The 27662-nt window shown below is 39.4% G+C and overlaps 1 protein-coding gene across 2 annotated transcripts in view; it reads right to left on the minus strand.

Moving 5' to 3' along the window:
* Positions 1-6010: 6010 nt before the first annotated feature.
* Positions 6011-27662, minus strand: part of LOC143291186 (glutamate-rich protein 3-like) — a 56644-nt gene continuing 34992 nt past the window's right edge. For both annotated transcript variants that reach the window (XM_076600913.1, XM_076600911.1), the window contains 3 exons: positions 21932-22071; positions 10461-10524; positions 6011-8305 (listed from right to left, as the gene is read on the minus strand). In XM_076600913.1, the coding sequence (XP_076457028.1) occupies positions 7443-8305; positions 10461-10524; positions 21932-22071 (1067 nt within the window). In that variant the 3' untranslated portion in view covers positions 6011-7442. The remainder of the gene's footprint in view (positions 8306-10460; positions 10525-21931; positions 22072-27662) is intronic.

The raw sequence follows: 27662 nt of genomic DNA on the forward strand, positions 1-27662 counted from the left end.
ATATGCATGCACTCAAGGCCTTATAATTGTGAGTTGGGTTTTGCTGTCAGGTGGCATGTGCCTTGCAGATATGGTGTAGCATATATGGATTTGTCTGAATGCAGTGATGCCCCTTTGAGAAACTGAAACTTTTGCGACATAGATGGACATGCTGCGTAATTTGGTTTGGCTGGGTGAAGGAGGGTAGCGAGGCCTGTGGGGGTTGCCGTTATCAATTAACATTGCCACATGTTGTTTCCATTGCCACATGTAAAATATTTCAGTCAATGTAATTATTGTTTTTACTCAGTGTTTCTTCATCTTCTCCTTCTTGCTCTTCAAACAGTGTTGTTCTTGTTATGGGCTTGTACTTATTCTTTTTAACTGTTGTTATTCTTACCTGCTCTTGCAGTTGTTAATATTGTTCATGATGAATGTTGTTTTTCTTCCTCTTCACATCGTCATCTTTTTTTCACCACATATACACATTTCAGCTTATAAATCCTGGAATGAATGATGAACATAATTATGTATACAAAACACAGACCATCTCCTGAGACCTACACATATGGGAAATTGGAATGGGCAATATTCAGTGTGATATCTCAAATCATCCCTCTCTTCTGAAGTCAAGCGGGAGAAGTTTCAGGATCCCGAACATCCCCTCCCCCAACCCCCAACAGACACTGTTTCAGACCCCTCTGACTTCACCAAAGCACCAGTCCCAAAATGTCACCCCTCACTAATTTTGTTTTCCATTTGTTCGACATGTGTGCATTTGTTAACAATGTGTAGCCGGGTTGGCTACGATCTTCGTTGGGCCAGCTTAGCAGACGATTTTTGTGACTCGCCGAAGGTTACCAAGGAAGTTGTAAATCGGTCACAAGTTATCTCCCTTTACAGGGAACCGTCTGATGATTTTCATCAATTTGTTAAATTATAAACACTTCCTTATAGATGAGATTATAGTTTTGTGTTATGGAACTTCAGAACGATCATACTTCTCAACTGTAATGATATCATTTGGCCAGAAAGCCTATAACTTTTTTTAAACTAATATTTATGTGAATGAGTTTTGGCGCGATCTTCGAAATCCACTCAGTTGAAACATACAAAATACCTTCGTTTTCTATAAATCGATATAGTTGCCGTGGAATTTAGAATGTGCATTAAAATGTAAATGATTAAGCCTTCTTCTCGTGTACTGCTTTCCGTGTACACCTAAGTTATAGGCATGCGATGGTACGAAATGTCTGACGGCATTTCGGCGCCACAAAACTCTCTCTTCTTCAAGCCATTGGAATTCGTCAGTGCCGATTTGAGCAAAATACGTTTTTACAATACCTACACATTTTTATATCGTGTCTTGCAGATGTTTGCATTTCTGTTATCAATCTGATTAGTATCGTGCATGTATAATTGTGTTGTAGTTGGTTTAAACGAAGTATTTCATTGTCGATCACAAGTGCCAAAAGCACCGCCAAGCGGTGCCGACACGGGAGCTATCCGCTGAGTTTTCTCTTGAATTTTTACATAAAAAATCTTTACTCTAGAAGCAGATTTTATAGATGATTTTTATATAGTTGGAAATTCAGGATGTTCAGTTACTTAATTGTTACAATTATATTACATATCGCGACGTATTAATTGTTGTAATGTACAAAAATGATACATGAACTCGTTAAAAGCTCGTTCATTCAGTGACTCTTTTTATTTACAGTTTTTAACTACATTATTTTTGTAGAAAATGGTTTAGCTTAAGAAAATGCTCGTCTCTTGTAGTTTTGTGTGATATATAATATGTCTATGTTAGTTCCCCGAGCCGAAAGTCAGAAGCCGCTAAATTTGGTCAAACAAACACAAGCTTGGCCCCTCAAGGCTCGCGGAGGGCCGGTTTCGTGAGTCGCTTCGCGGCGCTGGCTTTGCGGTTCGGCGGAACAGAATATAAGGAGTGAGCGAGTGCCAGACATGGAGAGAACTCTCCTGGCCTGGAAGAATGAAAGAATAAAAGAAGAAAACCAGCGCACTGCCTTCCCGAGTCTACCTTGCCTGGCTGCAGCTCTCTTCTGCTAACACCTTCTACCTGTCTTCACCTTCTCCAACACCACCTTACCACCCCGTCACAACTGGCGCTGCGAGCAGGATTAGGAGAAGACAGAGAGAAGAGAGTGCAGCAGGTACTTCAAGTCCACGCAGACTGAGTAACGTCGCCCATCAACATGGCCCAATCCGACTTCCTGCCCAAACTCCCGACATTCTCTGGTGAGGAAACCGGCAGGGAAGTTGATGACTTCATCTGGGAGGCCCGTATGATCCTCCATCTGCAGCCCCTGGATGACGCGACAGCCTCTCTCTGGCTGATCTCAGCCCTTGCAGGCAGAGCTCGCCAGCAGATTGTCAGGCTGCCGGCGACAGAAGTGGACACGCCAGCCAAAATCCTAACACTACTCGAGGAGAACTGGGGAGAGCAGCGTGACACCACAGACCTTGCCACTGCCTTCTTCACTAGGCAGCAGCAGTCCAAGGAGACGATTACAGTGTACGCGTCCCATCTTCGGTACCTCTGGACCAAGGTCAACAAGGCTGAAGATGGGATGATGCAGGTGCCAGCGACCATTCTCCGCGACGCCTTCGCCAGAGGTCTTCAGCCAGCTGCACTCAGGCGCGATGTCAGGCGCTTCATCAGAGACCACCCTGACACCACCTTCGAGGCGGCGAAGAAGGAGGCCCAGCGATGGCTGAGGGAGGACAGCGACGCTGACGACAGTCACAACGCCACTGTTGCCTGCCTACAGGCCCAGCTGGCTACATTGACGGCTGAAGTCAACAGTTTGCGACAACAGCAGCAGCAGTTCCCCATGCCAGCACACCGCCCACATCCTCCAGGACCAGCACATCATCCTCGCCGCTGTGCTGCTGACCGGGCCCCAGACCCTCCACTCTGTGTCTGGTGTCAGCGGTCTGGCCACACTGAAGACCAGTGTCGGCACAAGCAGCGCTATATGAAGAATGCCAGGCGACAGAAAGCTGACCACCAGACTCCAATGGCAGTCAACAACCAGTGTGTTGTCACCAAACACACTGGGCAATCTGGGTCATTGCCAGCTGCTCCAGCTCCAAACCAGCGACGCAGGAGACGCCGACGCAGACGGAAGCGCCACAGCACCACACCTGATGCTGTGATCCCACAGGTGTCACCTTCACCTGTACTCAACCTCACACAGCTGAGAGGCAGCCAACGACCACCACCTGCTGTCACGCCGACTGACCTGTCCCAACGGTCCTGCCATGTCAACAAAGTGTCAGACTCTGATACTGACACTGACACTGACAGTGGGGTGTGCCTGTTCAGTCCCATGCCAGGGCCCAGGACATCAGCCCAGCAGGCAGCACCAGAGCCGCCTCCACTACCACCAGCTCCCACCCCTAGGCGATCTCTACACCTGACGACGAAGCCAGTAACACGGTACACATCTGGTGTTCCTTACGTTGGTCAGTGACTTTGCTTAGTTGCCGTCTCACTAGAAATTTGAGGAGACATGATAGGTTAATGATGGACAATGTGTGGGATTTTGTTTTTTTGTCATTGAGCAGTTTAAATTTTTCAAAGATTGACTTTTTTCCCAAGCAAAGCTGTTGAATGCTCACTTATTTTTGGTTGATAATTGTATCAAATTGTATTGATGAAACTGTTCACTGAACTGCAAATATGTTTTATTGGTGCTAGTAAGTTGGTCAAAAAGAAGAGAGAGACAGAGAAAAAAAATGACTCAAAGGAAACGTTTGTTAAAAAATGACAACTCCTTTCTAGTCTTCGTTGGGCCGCTTCAGGTACTTCACCTTGAGGAATTTTGTTTCAGGTTCTCTCTAGTCAATACGGATGTGAAGCTGATGAAAAGGAATTATGTGTTTATACAACTATTTTCCCACAGTCAGTGTATAACATGCCGATATACATTTCAGACAATTAACATTGTTAGGACTTATTTTGTTATATTGGGAACACTGTTAATACAACACCTCCCCTTATAACCTGTACTGGTTTTGGCTTTGGGGGTTTGCATTTTAAATAAAGCCCCTCAAGAGCATTTGACTAGAGTCTACCCACTGGATTGCCGTGTGCATTTTAAACACATACTGAACTTTAAGGGCTACATTTAAAATGATGCCCCTTTAAGAATTCAGTGTGGGCAAACCCTTTTGCCCTGACGTTGGTTATACATTTTGTGAAAATCTGACTCTGAGGGTTCACGCTCAAGATAACGTTCCTCGAGGGTTACTGATTATTGTTTGGGATTTTAATGGATTTTGCATTTTTCCGATTTTTGGAACTCAGTGTCTTGGGATTTGCACTTAAGATAATGTTTTGTGTGTTCGTTGGTTTGAATGGATGTATTAGTGCATGATTTAGGCCCCCTTTTATGTAGTCATGAAAAGTGCCAGCGAGGACGCTGGTTGTAACAGAGTAGGGGGGGATGTAGCCGGGTTGGCTACGATCTTCGTTGGGCCAGCTTAGCAGACGATTTTTGTGACTCGCCGAAGGTTACCAAGGAAGTTGTAAATCGGTCACAAGTTATCTCCCTTTACAGGGAACCGTCTGATGATTTTCATCAATTTGTTAAATTATAAACACTTCCTTATAGATGAGATTATAGTTTTGTGTTATGGAACTTCAGAAAGATCATACTTCTCAACTGTAATGATATCATTTGGCCAGAAAGCCTATAACTTTTTTTAAACTAATATTTATGTGAATGAGTTTTGGCGCGATCTTCGAAATCCACTCAGTTGAAACATACAAAATACCTTCGTTTTCTATAAATCGATATAGTTGCCGTGGAATTTAGAATGTGCATTAAAATGTAAATGATTAAGCCTTCTTCTCGTGTACTGCTTTCCGTGTGCACCTAAGTTATAGGCATGCGATGGTACGAAATGTCTGACGGCATTTCGGCGCCACAAAACTCTCTCTTCTTCAAGCCATTGGAATTCGTCAGTGCCGATTTGAGCAAAATACGTTTTTACAATACCTACACATTTTTATATCGTGTCTTGCAGATGTTTGCATTTCTGTTATCAATCTGATTAGTATCGTGCATGTATAATTGTGTTGTAGTTGGTTTAAACGAAGTATTTCATTGTCGATCACAAGTGCCAAAAGCACCGCCAAGCGGTGCCGACACGGGAGCTATCCGCTGAGTTTTCTCTTGAATTTTTACATAAAAAATCTTTACTCTAGAAGCAGATTTTATAGATGATTTTTATATAGTTGGAAATTCAGGATGTTCAGTTACTTAATTGTTACAATTATATTACATATCGCGACGTATTAATTGTTGTAATGTACAAAAATGATACATGAACTCGTTAAAAGCTCGTTCATTCAGTGACTCTTTTTATTTACAGTTTTTAACTACATTATTTTTGTAGAAAATGGTTTAGCTTAAGAAAATGCTCGTCTCTTGTAGTTTTGTGTGATATATAATATGTCTATGTTAGTTCCCCGAGCCGAAAGTCAGAAGCCGCTAAATTTGGTCAAACAAACACAAGCTTGGCCCCTCAAGGCTCGCGGAGGGCCGGTTTCGTGAGTCGCTTCGCGGCGCTGGCTTTGCGGTTCGGCGGAAAGAATAAAAGAAGAAAACCAGCGCACTGCCTTCCCGAGTCTACCTTGCCTGGCTGCAGCTCTCTTCTGCTAACACCTTCTACCTGTCTTCACCTTCTCCAACACCACCTTACCACCCCGTCACAAATGTATGTCATAAAAGGATGCTCTAAAACATTCCAAAGCATTTTTGCACCAGAAAACCATGTTTTGGGGGACCTTTAAATGTAAAAGGGCATGTGCACACACACACACACACACCATCACATATTTCCACTATATATATCTATCTCTCCCTCATTCTCTTGCTAACCAACTTTCACTGCATTTTCACATCTTGATTAGATAAGTAATTATATTCTAAGTTTATCTCATAACTGAAAGACAGAAATAACATAGAGGGAATACAAACTTGAAAGACACACACAGTGACACACATAAAGTCATATATTTAAAAAGAATCTTTGTACATGCACAAATGAGAAAAATGCTACAACACAAATTCACAAAGTTTAAAACAAAGAATAAAAAAGCACAAACAAGTTTATCTGTATGGCAAAAGAAAAAAAGGAGAGAGAAACTAAATAAAACTGATTCTGTTTCATTGATAATGTTTTTTTACAGATCAACAGAGATTTTGATATCACCAGGTTCAAGAAGAATTCATGGAAACATTCTGGGTGTTCCCACATGAACACACACACAACCTCCAGCCTCCCTCCACCCCCAGCCTTACCTTCTACATACTGTTTGATGAGCAAGAACCTGAAGACACACAGTCTAAATATGTCAATACACTCCCAAGACTGCTTTTGCAGCTTTTGCTATCTCTGGGTGTCATTTTGTACATGAAATGATGCTGATTCTAAAATAGCCAAGCAAACAAAACCATGTGTCTGAAATTAACTGAACAAAACGTACATCCATAATTCTTTTTATTTTAGGTTATTTGTTCATTTTTTGTGTATCACCTCCACATGTCCCAAACCACCAATACATAGATATATTCAGACCCATTCTGACACAGGTCTCAATGCCAACAGTCCTTAGGAAACTATCAATGTTGGGCTGTCATGAGCCCACACATGCATCTTAAGTCCTCCCAATTGACAGTCTGCAATGATAACCACTTTGCCATGACAACTGATTATTACTCGTATTTCTTCTCCCCCATCTCTCTTGCCATGTGTACAAACAAACTCTAAAATGCACAGAACTTATGAAATACTGATTGTTAATAAATAAAAATGAAACAATATTTGTAGACAAAATAGTGCACAGTCAATCAAAACACAACAGTTTAATTTAAAACGTTTGTTGGTGTTCTGGCAAACGGTGCTATTTTCTCACATAACAGGCAAGCAATTCACAACACAATCTAAGGAAAACCAAAATGTTGATTTTTTCATTTCAATGCTAATAAATAAATGCATAAATAAACAAATGCATCAATACCAATAAATAAACACCTGAACAAAGAAAAAGGAAATGCTAAGAAATCACATAACTGTCTAAATGAATAAATGCATAAATATCTAAATTACATCATCTGAATATATAAATGCAGAAATAAAATGATAAATGTAGAAATAAACAAACACAGAAGGAAATAAATAAATAAACAGATAAATAAATATATGAATAAATAAATAAATAAATACTTGTCTGAAAATATATTAAAAAATAATACCTGTCAGACATGATAACACAGCAAAAATGACAAAACTGGCGGGTCTGAAAGGCCATGTGAGTCATTTACTATTGTAAAAAAATCCATCACGACAGCAACCTCACCATCTCACATATTTATGCACTACAATAAACCCAGAAAAAAACTCCAGATGAATATGTGGTCCTAATTCTAATCATTTAACAGTTCTGCTGGAGAAGGAAAAGGGGAGGGTGCTCTTGGTGGTACCATGCCATCATCTGCAGTGTTTTGTTTTTCCAGGAGAGTCATCACTGCATTTGCTGATCTCACATGCTCCTGATTTTCCTGTGCTGCCAGCTCTTCGTGAGTCAGTGGTCTAGGCATGCTCTCTGCAGATGAAATGGGAGATATGGCTGGGTTTAACCTTCTGACAGACTGTGTGTGACTAGTGGGGTTCTGCTCCTCTCTGGGCTCTTGACTGTTGTGCTCCTCATCACCATCTCCCTCTACTTCCATCTCTACATACCTGGTCTGATCCTGTGTGGACTCTTCTGCATCCTGACCTTTTTGAGTCTCATTCTCAGATGTTGCACCTTCAAAATTTTCTTCGTGTCTGGAGTTATTTGTGTTCCCAGTGTTAGCCTTGTAATCATATTCAGTGTCAGACTCTTCTAAAACCATGGTGATTTGTCTTCTGTTTTCCTCTACACCCTGCTGGCCTTGAGCATTTTGTTTCCATTCCTCCTCTTTCCTGTGCTCCTGCTCTAGCAGCTGCTGTTGGTACATTCTTCTTTCTGCTTCCCTCCTTTCTTCTGTCTTTCGTTGCTGTTGTGGAAGAAACTCATCTTCCCCTCTCTGTCTCTCCTCCACTCTTCTTTGCCTGCCTTTCCAGGTATTTTTCTCTTCTGAATCTCCATTGATATGATCTATACTGATGATGGTATTTTCAGTGCCTCGTTCTTCTTCCAGGGGTATGTTACTGGTGGTTTTGGGCACTGTTGATGAGGCATGGGAGGAGGAGGATGAAGCTCTTGAACAATGATGCATCATGTGTTGGTTGTCTGCTTCTATGTCTGCATAACAGGACAGAAAAGCATTGTTCTGAAAATTGCATACTCTTTCATTAATGTTAGTTCTTTCTCTCTCTCTCTTTCTTTTTTTCCCTAACACACACATACATACACATGCACATTTTCACAAAATAACAACAGAATCCAAAATATTCACATGCAGATTATAAATTTGTAGATTTGTACTGCTCCATTAACACATGCTCTTTGGCAGCACATGTGGCTCATGTAACAGACACGCACTACCATGTCCAAAAGGGTCCACATGGATCAACGAAAGAGAAAGCAAGAAGTGAAGACAGAGAAGGATCCTGATCTTTGAAGCACATAAAGTGGTTGAGAGAAGTCAACCATCTCCAGTTACCAGAACACAGAAGTAACAAGTCACATCAGTAACATGGTCTTGGCTGCTTGTCAAGCCAAACCAACCTCTGAATAAAAAGTCCCATCGATAGAAGACAAGTTAGCCCCATACTTAATCAGAATCTGCCAGCTGTCTTTCTCAAGTCTCCATGGGACAAGAGGCGCTGCAGACTAAGGGAGGTCAAAGAAAGCAGGGGTGACAATGGTGACAGAAAAGGCTATCAACTCCAATCTCCCTGAACAAAGTGCCCCAGGAGCAAACAAGGGGGTCAGTGGGGGTAAGAGTCAAAATGGCAGAAAGGAACAAAGTCTCAGCAAACAGTTTCATTCCTTTCTTGGACACTGATGCTGATGTGTTCTCTTTTCTGCAATTTTAACATGAAGAACCCAGTCCAGTGGAACGAAAGGCCTTATTACTAATTCAGTGCCAGGAGTATCATCTCATCTGTGGTGAAGCTCAACCTTCAGTCTGGTGCTCCAGGAAAAAAAGGATAATGGTAGCAGCCTTCAAAATCCTGGCATTGATCTCACCATTGAAGACAGCTTATGGAGACAATGGAACCAAGTATGTGATGCCATGAACAGCCTCCAGAGTGGTGCCATTGATGAACATGGAAAGTGGAAAGTTGATATTCCCATGACCTCAGTTTCTTTATGCTGATGGTCAGGCTAACATCACTGCAGGCCTTGGCTGATCAGGAATTGGAGGTCTTTTTGTGTGCTGGAGGCAAGTACAGCGCCATCACAAACAGCAAATATCTGTTGTGTAAATGGCTTTACAAATTTGGTTTTTGCACACAGGTTAGCCAGACTGAAGAGCTTGCAATGTGATGATGAGTCTGAGATGTAGGACAAGACCTGTCCTGCTGTACTGTGCCAACAATGCTGAAGAAATCTGACCTTTCTCCTTGGAGCAAACTCAGCCCTGCATGCTTCTGTGACAGGCGCTGATCAAAATCAGCAGTTTGGGGGGAACCTTATTTTCTTCTGAAAGCATGAACAGTTTGCTGACAACATCAAAGGTCTTGGCAAAATTAACAAAGGCTCACAGAATTTCTCTTGCAACTGTCTGGCTGAGAAAAAAGCCTGTTGTAGATGTCCCTGACTGAAAGCCGTGCTGAGAATCTGGGTAAACATGTACAATCAAGGTTTGTAGTGTGCAGAAAGGACTCTAGCCAAGACCTTTTACTCAGAATGGAGACATTACTGTACTTGTTGCAATCGTTGAAATCACCTTCATTCTTGAACAAGGCTATAATTTTGGCATCCCACATACTTTTGGGACTGCACCTTCTCTCCAGTGGAGACAGGGCATTGTGCAGATGCTAGCTGCCGTACCCTGATGATGTTGGTGGTGCTTCGCTTCATATGAATTCATCCATTGTCTTTTCAAACTCTGCAATTGATGGTTGTTTGTTGAGTTTATACATAACTGGCAGACTTGGTATCTGGCTAAGGGATTTTTTACACAGTGCACTTTGTCCAACAGAGCTCAAAGAAGTACCTTGCCCTTTTTTCTCTCCATTTATTTGTTGTGTTTGGTTATGACTGTGGCAGTTTTAGGTTTAAGCAATGCCATGTTTGGCATGACTGTGACAGTTTCAGGTTTAAGCAGTGCCATTTTCTTTGCTGCTCACCCTGTTGCTTTCCTTCATATTTCTCCAACATTCCCTGATCAAGGCCTGCTGAGTGTCTGGGCAGAGGTTTAGCCTGTAGTTGTATATAAATGAATAATAATCATGACATATACGAAATAGCACTTTTTTGACATTTTGAACTACATGTAAACACTTACTTTCCATGTTTATGACATCTGCTGGCTGATCTTCTTCATCAAAATCAGAGGAGTAATCATCAATCTGAAATGGAAAAAAGGAAACTGATGTCATGTGGTTAATCTACAAACAGCAACAAACATTTTAAAATACATATATGTTTTCCTATTTTGATTAATTGGATGAAGATTGTTGGGTGTGATAGCCGAAATGTTAAGATTGCTGACTTAAAATTTGAGTGTCTTGGTCTCTTTTATTGGTAGCAGAGCCAGGTGGAGTTCAGTGTTTCCTATCTCCCAACATCGTCAGAATGCCAGAAGTCATACATCACATTAAAAATCATGGAATCCACCTTAGTGTTAGTGGATCATGTCAAGGGGAGGGGGGGGGGGATTATGCCTTGATACAATCTTTTGAAATTGTAAATTTTCCATAATAACAAAGCATGGATTACCAAATAAGATTAAAAGAATATTTAATATGAACAAAAGAGCATTTTTAACAAGACAAGATGAACTAAAAGATGTACAGAAAAAAGTGAAAATAGAAAAAAAAGAAGAATGGTAAAGCAGATTGTAAACACAAAATAGAGGCTAAATTAATAGGTAATTAATAATATGGAAGTGGTTTGGGGAGGGTTGAATCTGATGAGTAGTTATAACGCAAGAAAGGGAGAAGCAGAATCAGTAATGACATGGTCAGCTAAGGAAGCAGTCAAACTGAATGCATTTTACACACGGTTTGACTGTCACAATTTCAGTGACAACAGAAAAGTGCTGACTGACTTCCTGACCACGATCCCCTCTGATTAACTTGGGGAGGGAATCGTTGTCTCTGAGGACAACGTTCTCAAACAATTGAAAAGAGTGAAAAGAAACAAAGCAGCTGGTCTGGATGGTATTGAAACAAATACCCTCAGACACTATGGAGAACAACTTTATAAAATTTTGACTATCATTTAACCAATGTCTGACCCAGTGTAAGATTCCCTCCCTTTGGAAAACATCTTGTGTTGTCCCTGTCCCAAAGGAAGCATTTCATTCACTTGCTGGGATTCGTGATGGATTTTTTAAAGACCCATAACAATTTGCTTAAATGAGAAACAGAAATGTTGCTGATGCCTCATTGTTTGTTCTTAATAAGGTACATGAGCATTTAGACAAGCCTGGTACATATATCTGTTTGATTTTTTTTTTACTTCTCAAGTGCTTTTGATACTATTCAGCCTAACCTTTTATCTAAGAAATTTTTACAGATGAAAGTTAATTCTCTGACTGTCTTCTGGATTTTAGACTACTTAACTAACAGACCCAAATTCGTTAAAATCAAAGACTCTGTCTCCAGCATTTTATATACTGATACCAGTGCACCCCAGGGTACAGTACTGTAACCCTTTCTTTTTATTCTGTAAACAGCCAACAGTAGAATTGCAGAGAACACTGTCCTCTCATCAAGTTCACTGATGATTCAGCTCTGATAGGACTTTTAACTGATGACAATGAGACAAAGTACAGACAGGAAATCGACAATTTCACCTCTTGTTGCTGTTATAGTGTGTCAGGCGCCTATGGTGGAAGCGTGGGATTTTCTCAGACACACTGTTCACTGATGGACCCCTCCTTCCTACCTCCCTACTCTTCTCCCCCAACCCCCCTTCCATGGCATCTATCCCCACCAACACCCCTCCCCATACCCTCTCTCCCTCCCCCCCCCTTCCCTTGGCCAAGTGCAGAGGGAGCAAGTTATCAAGAAATACTAAGTAAAGATGGTATCTCCTCTGACCATTCTCTTCCTATACACTACCCTGCCCTTTTCCCTTCCACTTCCATCACCCTCAACCCCGTCCCCCCCCCCCCCACCCCCCCCCCCCTTACCCTCCCATGTCGATATCTGGCAGGATGGCATCTGCCTCAGTGGTCAGTGAGGAACATGGTATGGTGTGTTTTTCATGAGCTGTTTAGAACAGAATCAGGGCTGTAGGCTACCTAAATTAACGAAAAATATGCTTAAAGTGGAAAATGCTGCAATATAAAAAATTTTTGCTGAATATTACTCTACATGGTTTGTAGAATCTGAAAATCAACCCTAGGATGCACAGGTCTCTGTCCTAGTAGCTGAAAACTAGGTCACATTATGCAATACCTTGTACAAATGACCTACTTTATAAATTCTCGCAGGAACATGCAGAAGTTCCACCTCATTGGAAAGGTCTTGAAAAATTACGTTCAAATCTGTCATCAAACCATATTCATAAGATAAAATACAACAGTTAAAGGCTTATTTGTGTGTCAGTCACCAGTCAACATAAGATCCACTTAACCGAGTATTCCTCGGTCAGCTCCTCCAAAGATATCACAGAAGAGTTTGCTGCAATATATTTTCCTTTTGCTGAATATTACTCTACATGGTTTATAGAATCTAAAAATCAACCCTAGGACGCACAGGTCACTGTCCTACTGGCTGAAAATTGGGTCGTCACACTACGCGATACCTTGTGCAAATGACATACTTTACAAATTCTTACGGGAACAGCTCCTCCAAAGATATCACAGGAGAGTTTGCTGTAATATATTTTCTTTTGCTGAATATTACTCTACATGGTTTGTAGAATCTAAAAATCAACCCTAGGACCCACAGGTCACTGTCCTACTAGCTGAAAATTGGGTCACATTACGCGATACCTTGTGCAAATGACATACTTTACAAATTCTTACGGGAACAGCTCCTCCAAAGATATCACAGGAGAGTTTGCTGTAATTTCCTTTTGCTGAATATTACTCTATATGGTTTGTAGAATCTGAAAATCAACCCTAGGACCCACAGGTCACTGTCCTACTAGCTGAAAATTAGGTCACATTACGCAATACTTTGTACAAATGACCTACTTTACACATTCTTCGGAAACATGCAGAAGTTGCACCTCACTGGAAAAGTCTTGAAAAATTACATTCAAATCTGTCATCAAATCATATTCATGACATAAATCACAACAATAAAAGGCTTATTTGTGTGTCAGTCACCAGTAAGCATAAGATCAGTTTACCCTGGTATTCTTCGGTCACTTCCTCCAAAAATAATCACAGGAGAATTTGCATAAGTAACACCGCGGCAGTTACCACATGTAACAGAACAGACCAGTCCATGTTTCTTGCAGCTCCACCACCTTGAATCATAGTCTGACTGGCAGCTGTATCCAATTACTTAAAGAAGTGTGTCTGGAGCAGGTGGCGGGTCAGCCATGAAAGGCTCAAGATGGTCGTCATTTTCACACCATCCCTTGACCTCTGGATTCAGGTTGCAGTCACAGTGCACCCATTGCAGTACTTGAAGATATGACCAGATATTGTGATACTTGCTGGCGTTGCTGGTTGGTGGCAGAGAGTGGACCTGTACAAAGCTGGGTGATTAATAATAATAATAATAATATAATGGATACTTATATAGCACACTATCCAGAAATCTGCTCCAGGTGCTTTGATTAGACCCACTTTCTGTTGTGAAAGATGATGACAATCTTGCCTGCAGACACCACCCCTTCCACTGTTTGGAATACACTCCAGCAGCTTCCTGAAAGATGTTTTCTGCCTTCAGCTCCCTTAGTGTGGGTATGCCTTTTCCCATCCCAGACAACCTTGAGGTTGTGCATAATTATCATGTGATGGCATGCACAAACAGTAATGCCCGGCATATATCCTCTCTACGTTCTACGTGTAACCTTTGGATGATCCACACCCGTTGTTTCTTTGACTTCGAACCTGATCTGAAAATTTGGGCTGATATGGTATCAGAGCAAAATCAGCAGGTCGGTGTCTTCACCAATGACCACAACAGGATGATCAGCTGTATGTCTGATGGCAGGTTCAACATTTTCAACAATCAGGGTGTCTGCATCAATTTGGCTGTGAAGTGTTGGGTGTCCATTTGCCACAAACATATCACAAAGCACAGTTATAAGTCTCAGCTTGTTCACAAGGTTTACCAGAAATACTCCATTTTTTTATGATAAAACAATGTTGGTATTGAAGTTGACTGTGGTTCAAACAACACGCCCTGGCTGACAAAGATGGCCCATGTCTTTTGTGGACGGATCAGTTCCATTGCCACAAGAAACAATGACGGAGGGCAAAATTCATGTTCCCTGGAATAGACTTCATGTTTTGTGATCCTGGATACACTTAATTGGTGGTAAAACCTCTATGCTATATCACTTCTGTTAAGTTTTGCTGCTGTTTTGACTCCGAAAATTTTTGCCTCTGAATCTTCTGTCTGTGGGGTGTCAAACTACAGGTTGAGGATCTTCCAAGAAGCTGTTCTGAGGGTTACTACATTAGTATTTTTGCCTCATCTTAATATCAAAATATCTGCCTCAACATGTTCAGGAAGTTTGTTCTTTTATACGTGCTTTGTAGTGTATGCATCAACTCATCCCCGCAAAACTCCTGCGTTTTGGATACAAGATCAGACAACGTGGCTTGTTCATCATTACTTACCTCCAAATGTTGACATATTTTGAAGATAGTGTGCGACCTGGCCTCTTAAGGATCCTCAAAGGACGGGGGCGGTTTGGGATTTTTGCGTCCGTAAATCAAGCAGGAATGTTCCTGAGTTTTGAGGCTGGTACTGTGGGCATCATGGTATACAGCATCCCATGCAAAAAGGTCCTCCCTACTTGCTCACCAAATTCTGTCAGATAATGTTTTTGTCCTGTTGTCATCTCGATCTTTGGAGACACCAAGAATAGCTACCTGAAATCCTTCTTGTTGTTTGGTTTTTACTGGGAAGGCTTTATGTATTTTTCTCCGATTGTGGACATTAGCAAGGATACCACAAAACAGACAGGGGATCCTTGGATCATAGGCAGGCTGATCGTCTGGATGGCCATCTGTACATCTGTTTGTTTCGTCTCTGTGTATGTCATAATTGTTTTCGCATTTGTAAAGACAAGCCAGCCTTTTGTACGTAATCTCTGTCCTGCACACTTTAAAATGTCCTTTCTTTTTCATTGTACCGCATACGACGATAAACAAAAATAACTGTAGTATGATAAATTCTTTCTTTGGTAATCCTAGTCACAATCATGTTGCGAGTATTATTTCGAATGACAATGAAAACTCTTTGAAAGCTTTAGCTAGATTCATTGCAGAAGCAATGCTTGTGAGAAAAAAGATAATGGAACAAAATGACAACTAATCCAATGATGATCCACATTTAACCGCACGTTTCAGGTATGTATCTGTACGCATGTGAGTGCGTGCATTATTAAGTATGTATTTTGCGTGTGTGTGTGTGATGTTAGAACTATTCAAGAGGTGCAACAATATGCTTAATATGATATCCCCCTTGTCCTGAGGGCTGTATTGCTATGTGGACAATAAAATGACTTTTCACATTTTTCACGTTTCACACTTTAAAATGTCACCATACTGTGCGCTGTACCGATTGACAGTCTTAGATCCAGTCTCACCTAATTTGGCCGACTATTATCATGGAATTCTTAGCATATGATGCACTTTGCTGCTCCTTCACCTGTAATACACAGAGTATAGAACATCTTTTTGCCCTTTTACTTGTTCAGAGATATTGATCTTATGTGTTCTAATATTTATCATTAACACACACACACACACACACACACACACACATTCATACATGCATGCATCCATTAGCCAGAATAATAATCACAGTTTTAAAAGTTTGCAAGGAAAAATAATCAGCTTTTATCACATTTCCATATCCAAGCTGATAAAGGAAATGAACCGAGAACTCCAACAACGAACGTTATAAATGAAACATTGGTTAAAGCATTCCTACTAACTTTAACAGTTTCGTCATAATTACCTTATCGAGATATTAAAATATAAGTACATAAAATTAATGTGTTACATGGCGAGCTGTGTCATATTTCGTTTGTGTAAAAGAATGAAAACATCAGTTCAAGAAAGCACGTTCCTCTTACCAGTTTTCTTTTTCGGGGAGATCCGCCGATTCCGCAGGATTTTGATTTTCTTGGTCGCCCATAGTTTTTCAGGGTCAGTTACCAGTGAGTGTACAACTGTTGGTATATCGCGGCAAGCGCAATGCCAAGACAAGAACTACGCTTTTCTGGGTAGCGGACGCCGCCATTCACACGCCGTGTCAACACCTCATTATCTCAACTGCGGCTGGCGCGCTTCCCGCAAGTTGTATGGCGTACCAGAGCGGTCAGTATTTTAGCAAATCACAGCGTTCGAAAACTTAATTTGTTAATTATGACCACATACCAAACTTTTGTGCGTCCTAGGGTACCTTCCTTGTTATAGGTGACTTTATTCTAATTTTTGAGAAGAAAAAAAATTATATTGCAGCGATTTCCATTGAAAAATTAGTTTCGGTAGACTACTGGGCAATCTTTCCTCCTCCTTCCTTCCTCTTTTCATCACCCCCCCCCCCCCCCCCCCCTCCCCTTCTCCTTGGCAGTGCAGGGGTTCTGTGAGAAAAGTGCTGGATTTGCAAGTCTAGCACTGTTGGTCCCAGATTGGTGTGTTAACTTCAACCATTTGGGAAGGCTCTGGGTCAGAAGATAGTTTGCATACGGCGCCAACTTGTGAATAGGATAAAATGAATAGGCAAGTGGGGTTTCTTCCTTTTTCCTTCCTTGGAGCAGGCCGGGAGAGCCGGACAGTCAAGACAGTACCATGGGGGCTGTGAGTGTCAAACTAGCATCTATTTTTCAGACTTAGTTGAATGCTTGATTTATGGTATACTTGGATTCAGTGACTAACACACTGGCTCAGTGGGATTGTGTTCTGCTACATGAATATAAAGTGAACCCTGAAACGTTGGGGGCTGTGAGTAATGCTTGTACTGGTAATTTGCTTTGTTGGTAATTTACTTTATGGTTTTGGGGAACAGTTTGGAGTTTGTAGAATTGTGATGTTGTGTCACAAGAGCGTTGAGAGATCCTTTTTAGCTGATGTGGTATTTCACAGTTAATGTAACTGGAATGTGTTGATACAGATACCATGACTTGTGAGAGAGTATAGCCAGTGTGTGTGTGGCTTAATTGTATTTGAGGCTAGTGACTGAAGGAAAAGTGGCCTATGTAGCCAACACTTGTCTATATGGAGTACTGGTTTGGGGTATTTGGGTATCCCCCCCCCACCCACCTCCCTCCCACCCCCCTTGGATAACATGTTTGGGTTTACATGGTGCATCTTGGCTTACATAAATGATAATGTTCAGTAACATGTCAGTGGTGTGTCAATTGTTGACATATTGTGGGAACAATGTAAGCATTTAGTCACAAAGAAACACAGAGATTATGCGTGTGTTGCATCTATGTAGAATGTTTTGGTTGCAACAGTTGGAGTTATTTTGAGGTATGACATACCTGTTTTGTATGTCAGGTGGTGATGGTTATATTCAAGGTGAACAAATCTACAGGCTAACTGTATGCTCATGTGTTTCCATGTGTGTGCACATGGGTGATAATGCAAAATGGGGAACATGTGTGACTTGTTGGTAGTTGTGATCACCATGTGCTGTAGTCATGTGTTATATGCCAGTGGGGTAACACACAACTGTATGTGTTCAATAAGATTTGAGACCACTGAGAGGCAGTCCTATGTTGGTGCACACAAGTTGCTATATATTTACCAAATTACTTGATAATTATATGATTCCCATGTAATAATTTTACCAGTGAGATAATTTGCAGAGACAAAACTAAGTACAGATTTGTTCAGTCTTAATGGAAACCGCTATTATTGTATGTTAATTTAACAGGAGTTAAACACTGGGAGTTTGTAATTGCCACATACTTGGTGTGACAGCTATTATTCTATGGTAGTTTGACAGGAGTTATACACTAGGAGTTAGTATTTGTCCATCATATATTTGGTACACATTATCTTATGTGTGTGTGTCACTGATTGTTGAGAATGGAGAAAGGTTATCTGTGGAGTTGTTTACTTGTTCAGACAACATAATGATGTTTCTGTTTCATCAATGAAACGATGTCTAGCATATGTTTTGGTATTGTTTTGACCTGGGTTTTGATATTGTGTGTGTTCCAGGTGTGCGGTTTAAAGTTAGAGAAATAAACACCTCAATTCATCTTTCTAAAAGACCCTGCTGTGATACAAGGAGAGAGTGGATTGTGCACCTATCCTCTGCCTGTTATCCTACCTACCCCTTCTTCTCCTTCTACCTCTACACCCACACCACCACCCCTTTAACACTGCGATGCAAGCTTCCTAGAATTGAATGTTACTAAAACAAAAGAACTTAAAACTGATATTAGAAAGACATCAAGGGAGAGGTTGTTGAACAGCTTGATACTTATAAGTACCCTGGTATGATTCTGGACAACAAATTATCATGGAGTGAGAATTAAAATGCTCAAGTGAAAAAAGTAAACAGCCAATTGTACTGTCTTAGGAAATTGAGATCTTTTAATGTATGAAATCAGATACTACAAGTATTTTATAATTCTGTTGTTTCTAGTGTTTTGTTTTATGGTTCCGTGTGTTGGGGTGGTTATATGACCAAACAAGACAAAGACCGACTTGACAAACTTATTAGAAAAGTAGGCAGGGTGGTGGGTAGGAAACAGGAAAAATTTGACAACTTTTATCCAAAAAGAAAATGGCAGACAGATTTTACACAATTTTAAATGAATACATGTTATTTTAGAAGATGAATTCTCTTTTTACTGCTTTTTTAAATTTTATTTTATTTATTTATTTTTTTTTTAACTCAAACTATCAATTGACATTTTGTGATATTTTAATAGAAACATTTCTTATTATGAAAATGTGCTTCTTAATAAACATGTCATTTTATAAACTCAGTGTGTGTGTGTATGATTGTGTGTGTGTGTGTGTGTGTGTGTGTGTGTGTGTGGAGGGGGTGGGGTTAGGGGAATGTGTGGAAAATGAAGCCACTGTCTCATATTACTTGCCTGCTTGTATTTAGCATTATATGAGTAGCTTTTTGATCTTTTGGTTAAACCATTGTCATGTTGTGTGTGTGTGCATGTTGGACTCACTGTGGGCTGAGATTTTATGCAGGGTGAGTGACGAGCTTATGGATGCACAATAAATTTCCAGAGGGATGAATAATGATGCATTGTATAGTTTGTATTGTATTGTATTTATTGTATTGCATATGCACCTACAGAGATTATTGTAGGCCCACTAAATGCGACAGTAGAGAACAAATTATAATGAAATTCATAATGAGCCTTCCTGCATACTCTCCTCCCCACCCCAGCAAAATCCACCCTTTTTTTTTCTCTCTTCTGTTCTTTTATACAAAATATTGTTTTATTTCTAATTAATGACTCAAAGTCTAACATAAAGAGAGAATAATGAACAATGAACAACTTTAATGTCAACAGCAATGAGTGACATGGTTTGTCTTCTTTTACATATAAAATGAAATTAAATAGAAACAAATGAAAAAAAAAACACTAAAAACTAAGATAAAATAAAACATATTTATTTCCTGTGATATTAAGGATGATATTCAGTGTTGACCAGCATAATGCATAATTGCATCCTTCCAGCAAACTTGGAATTCTGAAATGGAAAATAAGAAAGATTATACATGTTTTTTGCAGTCCAACAGTGATTTGCAGCCAGAGAGATGTCTATCAGTGGTCTCTAGAAAATGGCACAGGGATTCAATAATGCATTTCCGAATGAAGACACTGGGTCTCTCTGCCAGTCAGCATTGGTATGATACTTGATTGCAACCAAGAAGTATTTGCTCGATAAGTAAAAATGATGAAAGGACTGAAAATGAATTTCAATTTTTATTTTGTTGTGAAGATCACAGCGAATATATAAGTATATGAGACAAATGTTATGTCTTTAACCCATTCAACCCTGGAGAGCTTACGGCCTCAGCAGGCTTCTATGCCATACTGATGGCAGAAAAAAAAACCCACAGAAAATATACTATTTTTCCTCCAAATTACGAGTGGATACATCCGGAAATACCACTGAAGTTAGTTCCCTTTCTTTGCAGAAGGTGGCAGAATGGTTAGAACGCCTGGCTGCCAATATAGAGAGTCCGTGAGGCTGTGGATTTGAATCCCGCTCTCACCCTTTCTCCCAAATTTGACTGGAAAATCAAACTGAGCATCTAGTCATTTCAATGAGACAATAAACCGAGGTCCAATGTGCAGCACACAACTTGGTGCACTGAAAAAGAACCCATGGCAGTGAGAGTGTTGTCCTCTGGCAAAATTCTGTAGAAGAAATCAACTCTGATAGGGACATAAACATGTAAGCATGCATTCAAGACCTGACTGAGCGTGTTGGGTTAAGCTGCTGGTGAGGCATCTGCCTAGCAGATGTGATGTGGCATATATGGAGTGACACCTTGAGAAACTGAAACTGAAACTGTAGTTTATGCAGATACAAAAAAGCAAAAAAACATTTTAATGAGACAATTTTTTCTTCTACAGCAATGTCTGGGCACAGGGCTGAATGAGTTAAATCATCATTAGCAGAAATAAGTGACGTGGTTGGTCAATGTCTGGGCGCAGGGCTGAATGAGTTAAATCATCATTAGCAGAAATAAGTGACGTGGTTGGTCAATGTCTGGGCGCAGGGCTGAATGAGTTAAATCATCATTAGCAGAAATAAGTGACGTGGTTGGTCAATGTCTGGGCGCAGGGCTGAATGAGTTAAATCATCATTAGCAGAAATAAGTGACATGGTTGGTCAATAATAAACAGATAAAAATAATTATGTAAAATCACTTGCTACAGAAGCATATGCAAACAAAAATTACAGGAGCAGAACTGTGTGTCAAAAAATAAAAAGAGAGAGAGAGAGAGAGAACATCTGATCCAAGCTGAGACAGGTAGTTCTACATCATTTGAACTTCTTACATCATCACACTTTCTACACATGACATTGAGCATCAGAAGATAGTGGGGATCACTTGTTATTTCTGTATGGGCAATTTGGTTTGCTTTCCATTTGTGATGGAATGCATGGAGACTTTCAAAGAATGATTGATTATTGCACACTCACAATGTATGGTGAGGTATTGTTCCTTCACAGAAAGTATGGATGAATGCACATCCATGATGTACAACAAGGACTGTTCCTTCGTGTGAACCATGGATGACTACACCCATGACATACAGCACACAAAAATTTAGGTAATGTCTTTGAAAGGTAAACATGTCAATCCCAATCCAATAACAACTACAAAATAAGACAAACAACCAAAAAACAATGAGATATGAAATTAGACTCAAACATACCTCCTTCAGCCTTTCCTTTTAATCATTTTCTTTTGACAGCTCATAGGCCTTGTACTAAAAGTAAAAGTAAGCTTTTCCTCTCCTCCCCAGAAACCTATCGCAAAACAGCCAATTATAAAACAAACAAAAAAAAACCACCACACACACAAAAAAAACAACAACCTAAACTAACAGAAATGCATACAAATCAAACCTACCACACTCACAACATCACCAAAACCACCTTACCTCTATTCCTGTGCCGTTGACTTTGGCACCTGCAGTCCTCCCACAATAGCCAGCTTCCCTCTCCTCCCAATCTGCTGCTGCTGATTCCCCCCGCACCTCCCCGGGCTGGAGATGCTCTGTGCCTCTCTTCCTGCGCTGTGCTGCAGCAAGGACACAACAAGGATGAGGGGATGTCAGCTCATGTCTTGCTAAGCTGGGGCTGCATCATCACTGGCAACATATGTTGCTGTGGTCAGGTATGTTGCAAATAGGATGAGGATGACATGTGTTTTATGGATTTAATTCTGTTAAATATGATGTCTCATGCACTGTCTGTTTGGTGCATATGTCCTCAGCATCTCCATCCTCTTCCCACACGTATTTTTTTCTGTGTCTTTCACAAGATGATAATGAGCATGATGATGATGATAAATATCATCAATAATAAGGGATGGGAAGGTGGGGGTGGAGGGAAGGATGAATGGGGTTTTTATGTGTGTTGTGAGTGAAAGATTTCATCTCCTTGCTTTCTCTTACATTTTTTACATATCCAGAACTGATATATGAGGTGACATGGAAAATTAATATATACCAGTCGTTTAATGAATTTGTGTAAGAAAATATACTGACCATTGAGTGAAATACAAGTAAACATTACCAAGATGTACACTGTACACCTTCACAGATGCCTTGTATTGATGTGCAGTGGAATGAACTTCATTCAGTCAGTAACTTAAGTATGCTGATAATCTGATAGAGATTAACTTGTCATCAACATTTAGTGAATTACAAATGGAAAGTTCCATACAACATTAATCAACTGGACTGTATGAAGCAATAGATAAGCATAATCTGATCTGGATTATATTTAAGAAAAAATGTCACCATGTGTTGCAGTACAAAAATAGAAATATATAACAACAACAACAAAAGAAAAGAAGAAGAAGAAAAAAAGCGAGACAAAAATATTCATAAAGCAGCTCTTCCTGGATGGTGTGTGGAAAGGTTGACAGGAGACATACAGTGAAAGTCAGCAGACAACCAACAACCATTTTAAAACTGGTGCTGATTCAAAGTGCTGTTCGAGGAAGACTGAATGATGAATAGATATCTAGATGACTGAATAAATCATATATATTTTACAAACACAAATAATACTTCTTTACATATTCCAATTTCAAACAGGGTGGTATGTGGGGGTGTGAAGAAATTAACTCAAAAAGACAAAAATTCTTAAAAGTAAATAAACAATCAGAAACAAAAGATTATCTTATGTATGTGCGTAAGTTGATAATATCATGAACTTATGCCACATTAGATGTAACTATTTAAGCAGATGATCAACTTACAGAGATAGTATACAGTTAAAAACTTACCTCTTTATTCATCCTTACCTTTGTTAATGTCTGGTCATCTGGTTACAAGTTACAGGCAGTCATATGTGCACTGTGTGTGTGCATGTGTGTGTGCATGTATCCATGCGCATGTGCATGCATGCCAGTGAGCTTGTGTGCATGTGTGTGTGTGTGTGTGTGTGAGCGTGTGTGTGTGTGTGTGTGTGTGTGTGTAATCATGCATGCATATCCACTTGTGTGTGTGTGCTTGTGTATGTGTGTGTGTGTGTGACAGACAATAGGCTGATAGACAAAAAACAGAAAGACAGGGACAGGATGATGACAAAAGTTGTATGAAATCAAAGTGACAGTATTCACTGACCAAATTCTATCAATCCAGCAGTAACCCATTCTTTTCTAAATGTGGGTATCTGTAAAGAAAACCTGAGTAATTTGTTTCACACATGTCATCATTCATGTGACCAGAAAAGCACATGCCATAAGTTGAGTCCTTTCATTGTGTCAGGACATGTACATTTATTAAATTTCTGTTATACAATGCCCATCAGCAATTGATGTTTTGATACAATTCAGTTCTACATGGTGATGTTGGTTAACAGATAGACTGTGATTTGTTATCCATGGGAAAACCAAGACAGGTAGGAATTAAAAAATAAAAAAGTTTTTAAAAGTTTTATGAAGCACGAAGAATATACATCTATTTATGTAATCAAGTATATACAGAAAATGTGTGTGTGTGCGTGTGTTAGGGCGGATGCATGTGTGTGTATGCACACACACAAACATTCATGCATGTATGTTACTTAAAAAGCTTTATGAAGTTTGTAAAGACTTAAAAACTAACTAAAATCACTTAAGTGACCACACTGATGGGTTACAGAAATGTGATGACAGCAATTATACAGACCCAGATCAACAGAGACAAACAGACAGAGAGAGATAGAACTAAGTATAATAAGAAGGTAGGGACAAAGAAGGAAAACCATAACACTGCTGTAATGAGTAAACTATGCTTTATTGATACAAATTAAATGGGCACATCAAATCATCTATCAGCACATTATGTTTACAATGACAGCAATACAACAGCGGTATGACAAATGTCAATTCAAATAAATGTGGTTACAGTATCCATTCCATGGAAACAGAAAAAAACAACGTTTAAATTACACATTAACCTTATTTCAGGCACATTCAGGATCATTTCCAGTAAGATGGAAAGGGAGCTGCAAGGCAGAGATTTCAGAGTGTGCTACTTTCCCTTTTTCTGGACTGCATCCAATGTAGTTCTGGCAGAAACATATTTCAAGCTCAAGTTAAAAAACAACAACAATAAAATACATTTTGATAAGTTTAATGATAAATGAATCAATGATTTTTTTAAAAATCAACTGATAAACATGAACCAAACAAAGAACTAACTAAACAATGGAGTTGCAAATAAATGAAGTAATCTCTGGCACAGTGTTTGTGATTCTGGAGCATACTCTGCAGATCTGTCTCAATGTGGACATATCTGTTAAGGATTGAACTTGCAGGCCTGAAAGGATTGTCATCTGTTTCAGTTAAATATTTAAGAGTGTGTCAAAGTGTGTGTGGACTGCTCACTTTGCTACATCACATCACCCATGAACAAGATAAAGGGGAGTGCTGGAGAGGGACTTGTCAGGCCGTGAGAACCAACCACACACTTAGTGTTTGTGACTGGGTTTCAGCAGTGGAGTGGTTTTGATTAACTTTGTTCTGTAAACGTAAGTCACCTTCTGTGATATGTTCAGAACCCATTTATCAACATTTCTGCTATTTAACCTCCATCAAAGACACCTACTTTTTTCTCCAAACCTCTCTCTCTCTCTCTCTCTCTCTCTCTCTCTCACACACACACACACACACACACACACACACACACACACACACACTCATGTACACAAAGAAATTCTCGCAAGATGAGAATTTGTGTGTGGAATTGGGAATCTTGTTCAAATATCAATAAACATGCAGCCTCCTTGAGATTCTTTAGTGAATGATTTTGTTATACACTGGAGGAATGAACTTGATGCATGCAGTAGTTACTTGTTTTATAGACAATTCAAAACTGACTTTGGAGCAGAGAAATATATATCTTGTTTACCAGACGTTTATGTTTATGCCCTTATCAAATTTTGTTGCATCAATCACAAGCTACCCACTGAAATTGGACATTACCAGAAAATATCATGAGATGAAAGATTATGTCCAAACTGTGACTTCTCAGTGCTTGGAGGTAAATTTCATCTCATCATGGAATGTCCCAATTATAATAATTTATGATATACCCCAATTTGATACCTCATTGTCTTCTTCATCTGAAGTCAGATTATGATGTTTGTAGACAGATGACTTGAAAATCTAGAAAACTTTTGCTTTCTATTTCAAAATTTATAAAGAGGGCAAAAGTCTGAGTATAACTCAGCAATTAAAATAATAGGTCCACCTTCATAGTTGGAACTTATTCTTACGCAATTTCAGATTGTTTGGGTGACTGAGAAATTTACATTGTATTTGCCACATGAATATTGTAAACACAGTCAGTTAAAAGTTGTTTTCAATGTTTATTAAACACAGTCAGTTAAAAGTTGTTTTCAATGTTTATTAAACACAGTCAGTTATCAGTTGTTTTCAATGCTTATTTTGCTCTTTTGTTTGTAATCCTCCATTCCCCGACGAGGTTGAAAGGAAATTAAATCTTAAGTTTTAAAAAAAATCATGTCACACACACACATATATCACAGAAAGAAGCAAAATAATCTTTAAGTCAGATCTGTGATCAGATGAAAACAAAAACAAAAAAGCAAATGAAACACAAACTGAAATTCTCTTGTTTCTATCCAAAACCTTTCTCCTTGTTTTGTTGCTTTTTCTCTCTCTCTCTTTCTTTTATACTCTCTTGACTTACTTGTTTTCTAGGCTTTTCTTTACAGCACATTTGTATTGTTTAACTGAACACCACATCTTTACTACCTGTCTCCATGATGTTATGTTTATATGATATTGTGTCAGTGTCTCACGTTATTTCCAAATAAAGTAGTTGGGACAGGCTCACCCACCTTAAGTTCTTTCTTGTTTGTTTGTTGTTTGTTACTTTGTTTTGTTTTTTGAGGGTGAGTGGTGAGTGGGGCTTTGCACACCATCATTTGTTTAGTGTTTCATAAAAATGTGGCAGATGACAGATATAAGTAACTTCCATATTCACACTATTCAAGCAACTCTATGTATATCTAAACTCTGTTTTATACTTCAATAATTTATGCAATTTTGCAAAGGTCTTAAGTATGTATGCAAAATTTGAATAGTGTGCTTTTAAGACATGAAAAGAAAAAGCTATAATCCACTGATCATAGAATACAGTATTATTAGTAAACAAAATATTGTAAACCAATACAAGTACATAACCCCCATTCTAAGCATGGATTACAGAATGATCCACAGAGACAGATTTCAGTTATTTCCATCCTCTGTCTCTTTCTGTTGAATGATGCAACTAATATTGCTTTTTTTTTTCTTTTTCTTTTTAAAGATGAAAGATCAAACTGTAACTTCTTTTTTTTTTAATCAAGTTATAAACTTACTACAGACCTTTCATCTGATCCATCTGACAATGCATTTTGTTTGGACAACAAATATGTTTACAGTATGGACATAAGTCTATACAGATCTGCATTTGTTCCCTCCCCCCCCTCTCTCTCTCTCAAAAGTGCACACACTCACACACACACACACACACACACACACTTTTTTCTATATATTCACAAAGCATTACATCAAGAAGCATAATTATCCATGTCAGCATCTGTCACCAGTAGGTTTTTGAGAAACCAGACACACACTGGCCACTGCTTGTCACTGATGAAACAATGTGAAAACAGGTTACAGATCATCACAATGTAACTGTCATTTCAATTCATTTACGTGATGATAGGAAGAAGAAGAAGAAACATGTCTAACACTTGACATTTTCTACACAGCATGATAATAATAGCTCAACATCTATTTCTTGTATTTTTTAAGTTTTGATTTTCATGTCCATAAAAAAAACTGCACTGAACCCTCTCCCATGGTAGAGATGGTACTCTAATACAAACATAATATCAAGGCAAAAACAAATGTTTCACACCAATGACAGTTAAGAATTAAATATATGAATCAAACAAAATCAGAAAAAAAATGAATTTGAGATTAAACATATGAATCAAACAAAATCAGAAAAAAGTGCAGTTTGTTGTTCACCAGTATATCTATATTGACCCAATCAGAGCAGAATGTTGGTAGGAATGCTATAAATATCCTTTCCCTTCTCCTCATCCTCTGTCTCCCCCACCACATTGGCCAAGGAGGTGAAGCTAAGGGTTTTGGCATCA

The sequence above is a fragment of the Babylonia areolata genome, chromosome 16 (genome assembly GCF_041734735.1).
Source record: "Babylonia areolata isolate BAREFJ2019XMU chromosome 16, ASM4173473v1, whole genome shotgun sequence".
Taxonomy (NCBI): Eukaryota; Metazoa; Mollusca; class Gastropoda; order Neogastropoda; family Buccinidae; genus Babylonia; species Babylonia areolata.